The sequence below is a fragment of the Cervus elaphus genome, chromosome 18, assembly GCF_910594005.1.
Source record: "Cervus elaphus chromosome 18, mCerEla1.1, whole genome shotgun sequence".
NCBI lineage: Eukaryota > Metazoa > Chordata > Mammalia > Artiodactyla > Cervidae > Cervus > Cervus elaphus.
In genome coordinates this window covers 68038814-68053021 of record NC_057832.1, presented here as the reverse complement: position 1 = coordinate 68053021, position 14208 = coordinate 68038814, and the positions used below count along the sequence as shown (strand labels likewise).

General features: G+C 39.7%; 1 protein-coding gene across 4 annotated transcripts in view; it reads right to left on the bottom strand.

The window, feature by feature from the left end:
• ELMO1 (engulfment and cell motility 1) overlaps positions 1–14208 on the bottom strand; it is a 563801-nt gene that overhangs the window by 342443 nt on the left and 207150 nt on the right. For all 4 annotated transcript variants that reach the window (XM_043873513.1, XM_043873512.1, XM_043873514.1 and 1 more), the window contains 3 exons: positions 10716–10867; positions 8511–8589; positions 1891–1941 (listed from right to left, as the gene is read on the bottom strand). In XM_043873513.1, coding sequence (XP_043729448.1) covers positions 1891–1941; positions 8511–8589; positions 10716–10867 — 282 coding nt within the window. The remainder of the gene's footprint in view (positions 1–1890; positions 1942–8510; positions 8590–10715; positions 10868–14208) is intronic.

Sequence of the window (14208 nt, the reverse complement as noted above, 5' to 3'; positions counted from 1 at the left end):
CCTTAAACATGCCAGTCAACCAGAGATTTTTCTGGCGGTTCAGTGGCTAAGACTCTGTGCTCCTGATGCAGGATGCCCAGGTTCAATCCCTAGGCAGGGAATTAGATCCTGCATGCTTCAACTGAGACCTAGTACAGGCAAATAATAAATAAATACTTTGTAAAATGCCAACCAACCAGTCAAAGTGGTGAAACACCCACTCGAATGAGTTATTTTGAATTACTAGGCCCAACCACGCTTTGCTGTCTCAAGGAATTTTCTCTGGGTGCCCTGAACCTGGTGTGCACCTGGACTCCACAGCCCGGCTCTGAGCACCATGATGAAACAGCCAATTAAAGAGGTGGGGTGAAGAACAAGACATAGAAGGAAGTTGCTGAACAAAAATTAGGTGGGTTGGAGGGTGGGAAGCCAAGCAATGGAATGGGGAAAAATCAAACCTCATATCCTCCAATCTTCCCAACAGAATGTGAATTCTTGGTACATGTTTAGTGTCCAAAGTGTATGGGCACTAAAGCATATGGCTATTTATTTTATTAGTAACTCAACAGTATCTGCACTCTAAGTTCTTGCCAGAGAATACCACCCAACTTTAAACTTCCAGTCATCAAGATCTCATTTAAAAAGTCACACTGAAGTAAACTGATCTTTAAGACATGGTAGCTACAGTCATTTCACCCACTCCATCTCTGGGCATTCTAACTCCAACTGCCACACGAAGGTGATATCAACAACAGGCTAAGACTTTAATTCCAGATTTCTACTCTTTCATCACCCTACTCTCCACCCCCTACACAAATACCTTCATTGCTCTATGATGAATATTGTTGCTTCCACTTTTATTGAGAGCGAGTATAAAAAATAACTGTATTTTGAATCCCTCTGCAATTTCTACAAAACCATTCTTGGACAAAGAATATATTAGAATGTTCTGACAATACCCGTTTCAGATTCCAGTTCCAGGGGGTGGAAATATGTCATCCTCCAAAGACCTGGGGTACCTCTTTTATCAAGTAATGAAAAGTACACTCATATGGTTTCTCTTTATCCTTAACAGCCAGGAAGTTTAACATCAAACTTGATGACAAATTGTAGTCATTATTATTGGCTTTGGATTCTAGAATATTTATTTTATTTGCCCTCATAAGGTTTTTAATTTTTAATGGCCTCATGATATTGGAATGTATGTGTATGTGTGTGTGTGTAACTATATGCTTGCAGAACTCCTTTTTGGAATTACACACACATAAATCTTTACTCTTTTTTTTGGTAAGCAGAAGAATCAATCACACATGTTTCTTTCAGCCTTTAGTTAAAAGTCAAGTAGCAGATAAGGCCTCAGGAAATCTTGCTATTTGATTTACTTCTAAACTTTCACAACATAACATGCAGAGCTTCTTCTCGACTGAGGTTTCAGGTATTTTTTGCATCACAGTGAATGAGTGGGTTTCATGCCTGACCTTCCTGCTTTCTCTAGCAAAATGGCCCAGGAAAATGATGGTCAAAATTTCAGGACTTCTCTCAGAGTCCGATATGTTTCTCTCTAGTTTCCTCATTAAAAATGGTATTAGCTCATATTGGTGGATTTGTTAAAGTCAGGAAGTCCCTAATTTCCTTAAACACAAAGCTAAAGCTCTGGTGAGTGTAATAAACATGCCACAAGGTGTTTCTCTCTTCCAGGGACCCCCACCCTCCAATCACAAGGCCATCCCTGGGGGAAAGCTTTATTTATTCCATTTCCAAAAGCACACTTTTACCTCCTTTCTACTTCCCACTGCTTGATCACAGAAGCAAGTCACAGAACAAACCACAAAACCAAGCCAAAACAGGGGTTCAGTAAATCCACCAGACCCTTCCTCCCCAACAAGGTGCTCACAGCACACAGGTACTCACCGTTAAGATGATGGAACGCAACTGCTTCTGAGCCAAAATATTTGCCATCTCCTGTGGAAGAAAACACGCAGACAGACAAGCATCAGTTAGAAACATTTCCACGTGGCCCCAAATGATTTTATTCTGGGGTGTGCTTCAAAACTGGATATCAGCAGTATTTCTTATCAAAGAAAGGGCTCAAATGGACCGTACTACTCAACTGATTTTGTGAATGTTGTTTAGATGATACAGCAATGTCCAAAAGCAAAGGAAAGAAATTTGGCACCTGTGACTTCTTTCTTTCTCTTTTTGTTTCTTTTTTTGAATTTCTTCCTTCCAGGAAAAGGTGAGTACTAAATCAAAACCAAACACTCCAAATGAGAGCAGTGGCTCTCCACCGAAATGGCTCATCAGCTTTTATTAGAATATATATGTGCAGAGAGTTGTTACTACAAGGCAACATATGCCTGCACCGAGGAGATTCCAATACTAGAGAGCCATCACTTTAAAGATCTAAGACTTCTAAAAGCCATTTCATCTGAATCTGTGCAAAACCACACATTGAGTAGTACATACCCCAAGGCCTAATAGTCTATGCAAGTGAATTGAGTGAAGTTTTAGCAAAGGACAGACATCTGGGCAGACACTATGCTCTAGGCCCACACCCGATCTTCCTGGGCCTCAGTTCTGCAGACTGTGTATTGGCCTACCTTACTGGCATAGAGGTTTTGCAGATGACTTTATTAAATGACATGATTTACAGATGCTCTTTCTAAACATTGTCAAATAGATACTAAGGGAAAATTAAACAGCTGAACGCAATCGGGGTACAGACATCCAAAAGGAAAAATACTGCTCATATTCAGGAAGTCACTGGAACATTTATTGGTGGAGGGGGTAATTTGAGTGTCACGACTCTTACTGAGTAGAGAAGAAACTAAGTTATGATTTAAAAACACAACCATGAATTTGATCAAAGTCAAAATAAACTTGTAGAAAGCAAGGCGAGCTCAGAACAGGGGGAGGAAGTACACGGGGGTGCGCAGACAGGGCTGGACAGGAACAGAATGAGGGCGCAGGGCCTGCTGAGTGCTGACGAAGGGAACGTGGGGACTTACAGTCAGAGGACAATCAAGGATGTCAACACTGCTGTCTACACCAACCTAACGGCCATCGCCACCACAGAGAGGAAAGCAAGTAGGAGAGAAAAGGGATGGAAATTCAGAGCACTCTGTTAGACATCACAGCTTAATGTTAACGTCCCTGCTCATCCACAGCATTAAAGAGACACATGTACAAATACTCTAAGGTGATCTAAAAAGGCTAGAGACTGCATCAGTCAAAATCCAATGCTGAATCCTCTTCCAACCTCTTAAAAACAAGAAGGCAAGGACAAGGACACCTTCAGAAATAAGTTAAATGGTGATCCAGAAGGAAGTGCCCTTCCACGGGGTGAAGAAAGCATGCTTTCTTCATGATCAAAACAGAAAAAGTCCATCTTTTTTTTTTTTTTGATCTTGGACCAGAAGAAAAACAAAAGCCCAACATTCCTTTCATTCCTTTTCTTTTATAAAAATAAAAGTATTGCTTTATTGGCACACACACACAAATCCTCTGTGCCTATGTTAGCTTGACATAGATGTGCTTAGTCAATTAGTTGTGTTTGGCTCTCTGCGATCCCATGGACTATAGCCCTCCAGGTTCCTCTGGCCAGGGGATTCTCCAGGCAAGAATACTGGAGTGGGTTGCCATTTCCTCCTCCAGGGGATCTTCCCAATCCAGAGATCGAACCCATGTCTCTGCGTCTAGTGCATTGTAGGGGGATTCTTTACTGCTGAGTCATCGGGAAGTCTATATTAGTCTATCAACTTATAAAGCTTTAAAATAAGTTAGAAGGGACGATATACTTCCAACATTTACTAGAGCAGTTATTATAATGATCTATTTATGACGTTTATCTTCTGCAGAAGAGTATGGTCCTCTCAAGGGCACACAGACTGTCCTTTTCATTTTTGCATTCCCAGCCCACAGCACAGTGACTGATGCAGAGTAGACAATGAATGTTTGATAAAACAGTCTGCTACCCTCTTAAAGGAACTGGAGTGTGATCAGAGAGAAAATGGAAAAATCCTTGTCCATATCATGGATTATTTTTGTCCAATCTTAAAGGATGATTTGAGAGAACTTGAGAATCTATGGAGAGTATTTTATATCATTAGGATGATATAAAACTATATGATTGTGGTATAGTCACTAAGTCGTGTCTAACTCTTGCAACCCCATGGACTACAGCCTGCCAGGCTCCTCTGTTCATGGGACTGTTCAGGCAAGAATACTGGAGTGGCTTGCCACTTCCTTCTCCAGGATAAAAGTATATAGATAAATATAAATATGGATATGAATACTGGCATACCGCAGAGATATTGCAAGCTCAGTTACAGACTGCAAATACCTTGATTAATATTAGCTCACACTAATATTTTGGCTTCCAAGTGCATATAAAAGTTATGTTTCACTATACTGAGTCTATTAAGTATGCAATACATTATGTCTAAGAAAACAAAGTACATAAAACATTTTGTTACCCTCTTAAAAGAACCAGTGCTTGATAAGAGAGAAAATGGAAAAATCCTCATCCACATCATGGATTTTTTGTCCAATATTAAGAAATGGTGTGAGTGAACCATTAAGAATACTTTCTTGCTGGTGGTTGCAATGGTAAAGAATCCGCCTGCAATGCGGGGGACCTGGGCTCGATCCCTGGGTGAGGAAGATCCCCTGGAGGAGGACAAGGCAACTCACTCCAGTATTCTTGCCTGGAGAATTCCCATGGACAGAGGAGCCTGGAGGGCTACGGTCCATGAGTCGCAAAGAGTCGGACATGACCGAGTGACTAACCACAGGACAGATTGCTAAAAAATCATAACATCATCTAAGTCTTCATTGACTCATAAGCATTTTTGCTGATGGAGAGCTTGAAAATTTGCAAGAATTACCAAAGATGCCATGTGAATAAATGCTATTGGATAATGGTGCCAGTAAACTTGGTTGATGCGGGGTTGTCACAAACACTCAATGTATATATATATTAGTATCTGTGAAGCACAATAAAGCAAAATGCAGTAAAACGAGGTCTGCCTGTATAGATATATTAACATGGAAAGATGTCCACAAAATCATGTCTAGTTTTAAAAGCATTTTTAAAAATAAACAGTGCATGCAGTATGATCACATCTAGTGAAAAATGATGTCTGAGGGGAAGTCTTTGTGCAAAATAAAGTAGGAAGTAGGCCCATGAGAGTCCCACAGGGGTGAGTATGGCAGTGTTTCCCTCTCTGGGGATGCAATTATAGGTGTTTTTAAAACTTCTTCCTTTGTAATCTGTATTTTCGGATTTTTCTACCAAATCTTTAAGCTAAAAGGTTTTGTGTGTGTGTGTGTGTGTGTTTTTTTTTTAAATAATGCTTATCAAGACATAGGTGCTTGTAGAGAAATTTGGAAGGGATCTGACAAACTTCTTCATCATGGAAATAATAAAATGAATAATGGCAACTAATTGTAAGAAAAAGGATCCATTTGCCCACCTAACAACAATCCCCTCTCCCATAAAACAAGCACCCTTTCTCTTCATTTGGGCAGGAAAGGGAGCCTCTCCACTATCTGAGAGGCAGGCATGACCCGACCCCTCACCTCCCAGGGAGGCTGACAGGGTACCATCACACGGGAGGCAGTTATTCCCCCCCATCATAAGCTCAGTGCTCCTTCAGGCAGGTCAGCTCCATGAATACAAAACAAAAACGTCGCTTAGGTTTGCCTGCCAAGTAAAAAGATCTGACTTTGGTGAAATTCTTTTTCAGTAAAAGCAGAGATAAGGTATAGGTATTTAAAATCCTTCCAAATTCATTAACATTTTGAAAAAAAAAAAAAAACAAATAATGGAGTCCTACCAATGTGTCTGACCTCGAGTTGGAAAGAGATATTGAAATAAATAAAAATTTTTGACTGAAGTGGAATTTATTCAATGTCTAAAAGCTTTAAAAAACAAACAAAAAAAAGGGACATTTCTGTAAATCCAATAAATAAGTGTTAAGGTTATGTTTTAATCTAACTGGAGTAAGAAAATGGACTTGATGTCTCCCAAGTATCAGGAAGTTCTTTACCAAACAAATACAAGGCCATTCTGCAGGAGATGCTTCCTTGACTGGCATTCAATGGGATGCTTTGCAGGTAAGAGCAAGAATGAGGTTGGGATTCTAGTGTGGACTCTTAATCAGCTCAGCAGCCAGTCAAGTTCCTTACCTCTTTGATTCTCAATTTCCTCATTTATAAAATAGAAATAATAAGATTTTCTATAGATATTAGGATTAAAAGAAATGACATAAAACATGTTTGCAAGGCAGACTCTCAAATATTATTGGTGACAGTCTTTGGCAAGTTTTCCTATTTGCCAAAAAATTTCAGAACTTTCAATCTTGCAAAACATAAATCAATAACAAATATATAACATACAGTAAGATATTACCAATTAGCTTGAGCTTTTGCTTTATCAGATTCCACTGATATTCAAAAAATAATGACAAATAAACTTTCCTTCATTATGAACGTGAAATAATTTTTAGGGCCAACTCTCTCTTAACTCACTAGAAAGTATTTTAAAAATTAAAAATCAAAATATTCATTTTCTTGACAAACAACAGTCACTGATTCATCTTAAATTCAACATAGTCTATAAAATCCAAGTTAACTTTCTATTGACAAGTATTGTCATTTTTATTTCAAAGACTAAAATCTGAATTTTCTGCTGATTGATAAGCACTCTTTCTTAGTTGAATTGTTTACTTAAGTGATTTAATGCTATTAGACTACCCTTTGTGATTAAGTATTAATATAGTAATATACATACAAACTGTGCTATGTCAGTTTCAAATAGCCTAATTTTTCAAAAATAAAAAAGATCTGATTAGCAGAATTCAAGCCTAATGCTAATGGCATTTCTAGTATAATGGTACCCCATTATATTTTCATCGTTATCATTACCCTGAAGTCAGCATAGATTGGCACCTAATTCCCTATTTCTTCATGGTCATTCAATTCCAATTAGTCAGATTAACAGTAATTTTAGTGTAACAGAAAGATGCAAGGGGTCTGCATCTTACTCATGTCGAGATGCAGAGATCTGAGTGAAATCATAGCACGTGGGGTGAGCGTGAGCTTTCCCTTCCTCTAATCTAGCTACAGAGGGAAAGACAGTTTCAAGAGTCTAGGTCAGTGTTCTGGCCTGGCTCTTGACCCCACTCTATCATTGGTCTAGCCAGGCATCCCTGGTCTGGCTAGCAGAAGAATCAAGCTTCTCTGTGATGCCCATATTAGGCTTGTAAACATATGCAGGCAACTTGCTGGCCTGATGGGAATTATCATGCTCCCAGTATTTAGATATAAATATAAAAGGAGCAGCCCTACCTATGATCCCACTTAAGATCTGCAAAGCTGCCCTGAAAAATCCAGCCTGGAAAATAGGCTTGGGGAGGGCAGGCACCTCCTGGCTCCAGCCAACACCAAACCAAAAGCACAGGAAACTAGAAAGCCACTCTGCTTATGTGCAACTGTAACTCTTAGGAATGAGCAAACAAACATAAATGGAAAACAAACCAGAAACCCTCATATTTAGCCACTGAGGTTTAAAATCCCTGGCAACGAAAAAATAAAGTAAAAAAATAAAATTCTTGACACAGTGTTCAGTAGCATGCTAACCTTCTAAATTCTTCTAAAACAATTTATTAGTAACTGTCACAAGCTCCCCAGTATACTTTCTAAAAGTTGGAAGATCTCATATTTCCATCTAGTTTCTAAAGGGAGTCAATTGTGACCAAGGTAACAAGTATGTTATGTTGCTGGAAAAAGAAAAAAAGAAAGGATTCTGAGATATGAGCCAAGTTCTAAGACATGCAAAAGCGCCACTTCTTCCACAGCCACTTTATAATCGTCCTTTCCCTTGCTGAAGAGGAACCAAAGATTGACAAAGGACAGTATCGAAGGGTACATTTCAAGCAGGTACATTTAAGGGGTTCCCTCCTTCTGATGACACAGAGGAGAGGAAATGAATTGCTCACTCCTCCCGGGCACAATCACACACGGACAGCAGAAATATCACTAAGCAAAGAGCCTCTCTTACAGATGAAAGGTTCTCTCAACTGCGGCAGCAATTTACACGTTCCCTTTCCCATCTTCCCACCTCACATCTCCCCCAAGCAAAGTGTGACAGTTCTCAGAGTCTAGCTTTCCTCATCAGGAAAATGGGGACAATCCCTCCCTGGCCCCAGTGAGTATCTAGTGAAATGACGGAAGACCACAGGGGCTTCTAACTCTGCATCCACCACAAAAGCAGTTTCCTCTTTCTTTCAGCTCTTTGTTTGGGGCTTCTATACTGGGTTTCACATGATGAAAGGGCTTTACCTCTGAAACACTTCATCTCCAACTAGCTCCCACTGGATCTGTGAATGATCCCAGTCTGGCCAGGCAAACCGCCGAGCAGCAGAGAACCCCAGAGGAGTTCCTGGGATTGGAAGGGGAGGGCTCTCCCTGCACCAAAGCTTGTCAGCCCTGGCTGTCACAGGCTTTAAGACAGAAGAAATGCAACTTACCTGCCTCCTTTCATCAGGGGCCTTTAGGAAAAGTGCATTAATCACTGCAATGGTATAGGTCTGGATTTCTTGATCTGTCCTATAAAGACACAGAACAACATACAAAGTCAGAAAAGACCACCCCTCAGTGAGACCACGATAAGGGTCATGATTATTTCCCCAAAAAAGGTGAAGGAGAAAGGCAGGACCCAGAGAATGCAGTCAGCACTGTGTATTTCAACCATGAAAAGCTGGAAACATGTGAGGAGACAATTACTATTGCTAGCCAGACAAAACACACTCACCCAGAGATAATGGTGGCCAGTTGGCTCTCTTCCCTTCTCCTCTATTAGAGTTAAAAATATGGACCAGGGGATGTGTGTGTGTGTGTGTGTGTGTGTGTGTGTGTGTGTGTGTATGTAATTTTCTGTCTGATGCATGAAGTACATCTGGGAATAGTCCTGGGTGTCCCCACATTCCTGGGCTTATTATAGAAGAAACTGCTTTGTCTCCATGGCAATATTACATATTCTAAAAATCTATTTCCAAGTAGAAACTTTTAAAGAATAAGAAGGATAGGTTTTTATGTTTACAAATTTGCTTTTCACAGGAATGAAATCAGAAATTCCAAATGAAGCCAAGATCTACAGTTAGGTGCAGGGTAAATAGCAAATATTAAGCACAGCACAGTACAAATAGTAAATAAGAAGGACCCAAGGCATAAACAAAGAGCAGAGGCCGGTTAGCTACATTTAGAGAGAATTGAGGAAGAGGCAGAGCTTATTACACAGCCTCAGGAAGGCTGAAATTCTAAGTGCAGTGCCCCACTGGCTGGCTGTGTGGCCTTGGACAAGTTCACAGGGTGTCCCTACACAGCTTCCTCATCTGGAAGGCTGGGTAAAAACACACTCATTTCAAGGAGCTGCTTTTAGGATAAAATGAGGTAACGCACATAAAACCTTTAGTACAGCACTTGGCAAATAAGAAACTCTCCTCTTGGCAAAGTGCACTGTAAATGCACAATGATGCCCTTGAGATTCAGAAGAAAGATACAGACTTTTAAGCTGATACAGGTCGCATTCAGGGACACGTGAAATTGGTACCATTTCCAGAGTGATTTCACACAAAATCATCATTTTAGAGCATGGGCTAATTTTCCCTGAGGCCACAGTCTATAGCTTGTGTGACTTACAATTTTACACTCTAGTTACCATCCCCTACCCAAATGAAGGAAACATCTAATGCACTTTGGTAGTTTAATATAAAGTTTAATTATAAACACATAGTCAACATTTTTGGTATATTGCGAACTACTGAATACCCCCTTGAATCCCCATTTTACACCCCCAACCCAAACAGGCCAATCAGGTTTCCTCTTGAAAATCTGCCAGTGTGACCTGAGACCAGGGGCAGCAGTTACTGGGAGCCAAGTCACATCACTGCCAGCCAATACGCCAGAGAAAAGGCCTGTTGTGAGAACTCCAAGGAAGCCATAGTTTCTGTCCTTCCCAAGGCTCAGCTACTTAAGTCATTCCTCGGTTCTATAAAATGCCCCAGTATCCTTTCAATAAACTCCCTGTCCTAGCTCAGGATGCTTCTTGCCACCTGCGATCCAAAATACTTTCATTGATCAAGTGGCATCTTACAAGGATTCCTTCTCAGGCTTGTATCATCAGAGGCAACCTTACTAGTTATCTAAGGGTGGGGAGGAGAGATTCCCCCAAAACCCAAGGCTGCTACGGTAGCTATCAAGCATCTCAAAATTTTGTATTTTATAAAATACACAAGAAAAAGATTATTGCAATCACCTGGAGACAAATAAAGAAGTCTGACTTTAAAAACTCCTAATTAACTATGAAAATTCTCATATCACAGAAAATACTGTATGATTAAGGATAAAGACTCTATTGAGAACTTAAAAGAACAAATTGCTTTATTGTATCTTATTAAAAGCAAAGCTCTACACTATCTACCAACGTTCACCAGAACTGAGTCCCTACCAAGGCACTCGGGACACACTAGTCTTAAGAACAGGCAAGGGGCACACCCAGGGCAAGTCACTGGGCCACGTCAGTGTGATGGCAGACAAACACGAGGCATGGTTTGATTATACACCGGATCAAGATTCTTTTTTTGTATATATTTAATTAAACCAACCAAACCATCATGGTAGCTGTCTACCTGAAGAACGTTCCCTCCCGCCGTGGCCGCGTCAATCTCGCTTACCCTTGAAGATGGGGAATGAGTTGGCCGATAGTGATCTCTTGGGCCACCTTCTGGTAGAGATCGTGGCTATTGAGCACCATGGACTCCAGAATGGCCAAGGACCGTTGCAGGATGGAGACATCTATGGCCGACTTGTTGACAAAACTTGCTATCTGAAAACCCAAGAGGGACACAATTGATCACTCACAGTAAGCAGAGCGGAGAAGCAGAGAAGGGAGCAAATGAAGTCAATCGGGAGCTCATGTAAGAAACACCAGAAATTCAGTATGAAAAGTACCTGGAATTATAGCAGAATAGCCAGAAATGCATGGTGTCAACAATGACTGTTCACCACCTTATCACAAACTGCTATTTGTGGCCTATTTCTCTAATTTGGTAATAAGCAATTTTAGAAAGGAGATGGTTTCAAAGAATTATTCTGTCTGGTGTTTTTGGAACGGTTCTTCTGCGTTTCAGCTTTCAGGAGCAGATATTGTAAGAACTCTTGTGTTTCTTTGAGACAGCAATTTCAACATATACTAATAGCCACTGCCTTCCATTTCCAGGCTATTCCTTCACCCACACAACCCATGGCTCTTATGTTCTTACTATGCTTCTGTTACATTCTTAAGGGACTCACACAAATCACACTTGTCAACACAGTTCAACTGGCAACTTTTCAGTTACTGGTTAATCTCCTTTTTATTCCTCAATGAAGTGCTCTCTCCCCCATTCTTCCCATTTCTTATGGTTAAAATAAATTCTTCTAATCACTCTCAAATTTAGCAAACAGGAAACCATTTAAATTAGAAGTGCTAAAAGTTAAAATAGTCGTTTAAACTCTAAAATACATTCCCTAAGGAATTCATCACTAAAGCCTCAAACATAATAAATCAGAATGTAAGAAGGAAGTAAAATAAGGGTTAGAATAATGGATCACAGAAACCCAAACACATGGGTACCATAAAGGTTTTATTTTAGAGGCCTCATTAAATGTTATTACTGTATGTTGACAACTCATATTAAAATGCTCTTATTATATCATCATGACTGCTTTCTTAAAAGCTATTTGGTTTCATGACAAATTGGCACTTATAGCTTCCCCTTATCATGAATATTTCCCTTTTTGCTATTGCCTTGACCCCTTCTCATTCCCTCTCCATCTCTGCACAAGATAAAATTCAAAGGCACCATGGCAACTTACAGTTACCAGCTCAACCATTTTTAGCCCAATGACTCCCCAGTGAAAGCAGAGGGTACAGTGAAAAAGAGAGGTGGGCAAGTACAGTTATCAATATGCTCTCTGCCTCCAGATACACCTGGATTTCGGGGATAGAAAATATATGACGTAAAGAAGTAAAGTAACATTATACTAGTATATTCCAAAAGGGTATTATTTTATAATACAGACTATAGGAAGAGTATAAGATTTTTAAGATTCTCAAAAGACTGCTTTAGCTCCTTTCACAGCTAATAAACTTCTTCAATGTGTTTACTGTCCCTGGCAAGCCCTTGCCTTAATCCTCACCGTCTGGATGTGTTCCCCTATCAGATCCACCACGATGAGGCCATTTTTCTTTCTCTAAGTCCATCTTTCTCTCACAAAAATCCAGCGACCCTCATACTGTACTTAGGGTTAATGCCTAACTTAGACCTCTTCTAAATCCAATATTAATTCCTTGACTTCCTCATCAACACCACACCAAAAACTTTTCATTATCCCAATACAATTCTTGACACTTATTGGAAAAGAGAAGAACTCACAAAGAAATATGTTGACAATACCTGTGATTTCTCTGCACTGGTCTATTTTCCTTCCATGATCATATTCTTATTTCCATTTAGGAAATTTGGATGTACCTTTAAGACTCTGTGGAGAATCTTCTAGTTGAAAGTTTATGATCAAACCTCCTCCTCCACCCTCTTGCCTTCATCCCCTCTATTCATTCATTCAGGTAATAGGTGTTGACCATGTACTATAAAACAGGCTTGCACTGACCTAGGATCTGGAAATCAAGAGATGAGCAAACCCACATGATTTTTAACTTCAAGGACCTTGTAATCTAGCACAGATGGACACACAACAGTCATTTACTATAAAGTATGTTACATGCTTATTCTTGGCATCCAAAAGTATACGTCCACTTAGATATTCTAAAGTCGAAAATTAAATGGGCTAAAAATCAATCTCACTGACTTCTTTCTTATTCCTCTCTTCTCAAGTATCACCTTTCTCCAAGTTTGCCATGATATTAGTGATAAATAGTCCCAGTTCCCTGCTTTCTGTCTCTGTGAACACATTTGTAATGTCTGAAAGTGTTAGTCGCTCAGTCATGTGACTCTTTGTGATCCCAGGACTGTAGCCCACCAGGCTCCTCTGTCCATGGAATTCTCCAGGCAAGAATACTGGAGTGGGTTGCCATTCCCTTCTCCAGGGGATCTTGCCAACTCAGGGACTGAACTTGGGTCTCCTGTATTGCAGGCAGGTTCTTTACCATCTAAGCCGCCAAGGAAGCTCTGTGCAATGTCCACCCTCTCATATACATGCTGCCGTATATGCACATTGGCACATGGTCCAGCTCATTCCTGGGTTACTATGACAGCAGCTTCTTCAATTTCCTCTATAGTCAAGATTTCCCTCTGATACAAATTTACCCTCTACTTCTATAAATATGCCTTGACAGTATTTCCTTTCTTGAAATACTGAATCAAAATGCTCAATGTTTTCCTGATACGAAGCACAGTTTCTTATAATGGGCTTTAAAGTTCTCTACAAATTATTAACTCTCGCCTGCTCCCAACAGGCTTACACAGGGGTGGTAAAACAGGTAATGGTCTTTGCTTTAATTCAGACATTGTATTCCATATACATATTCCATTTCCATTTGCCATTTTTATATATTTATCATAAAAATAACCCCATACCTTCATCAAATTATTCTTTAAAATTAATCTTTTCCATTATTTCAGCTCTTCCTTAACATGTAGATACCATCATTTCAGCAATCCTAAAGTAGCTTACAAAACTTTAACACACTAAAGTACTGCCTGGCAGAAAGCATGCATATGACTCTTGAGAGTCTAATGTACAATTCTGTAGGAGATATTAGTTGTCTTTTGAAACTAACTTCTATCTTTTGCCTTATTTATCAGTAATTTTAACTTGATATTTAAATGACCCAATACTTTCATCTAATGAATACTAATAAACAAGGTATCAGGGCTGACTGAGCAAACATGATGACTGTCTTCACTGGTGAATGGACAACTTTGTGAAAGTTTAAGTGTTACTTTCTATGTCTAGTTTAAAAACTACAGGTCACAGTATAGCTATAGAAGGTTAAAAATACTCTTGTTAAATTTTAATTTCCCTTGTCTTCCTCAAGATCAATCATGACTTCCTTTGCCTTTAAATTTTTTCCAGTTCCATTTCTGTACTTTGGCCAGCATGGGTGAACCAGCCTAAACATGTCAAAGTACAGCTTCTTGAAAGTAGGTCTGTATCAGAGAGAAA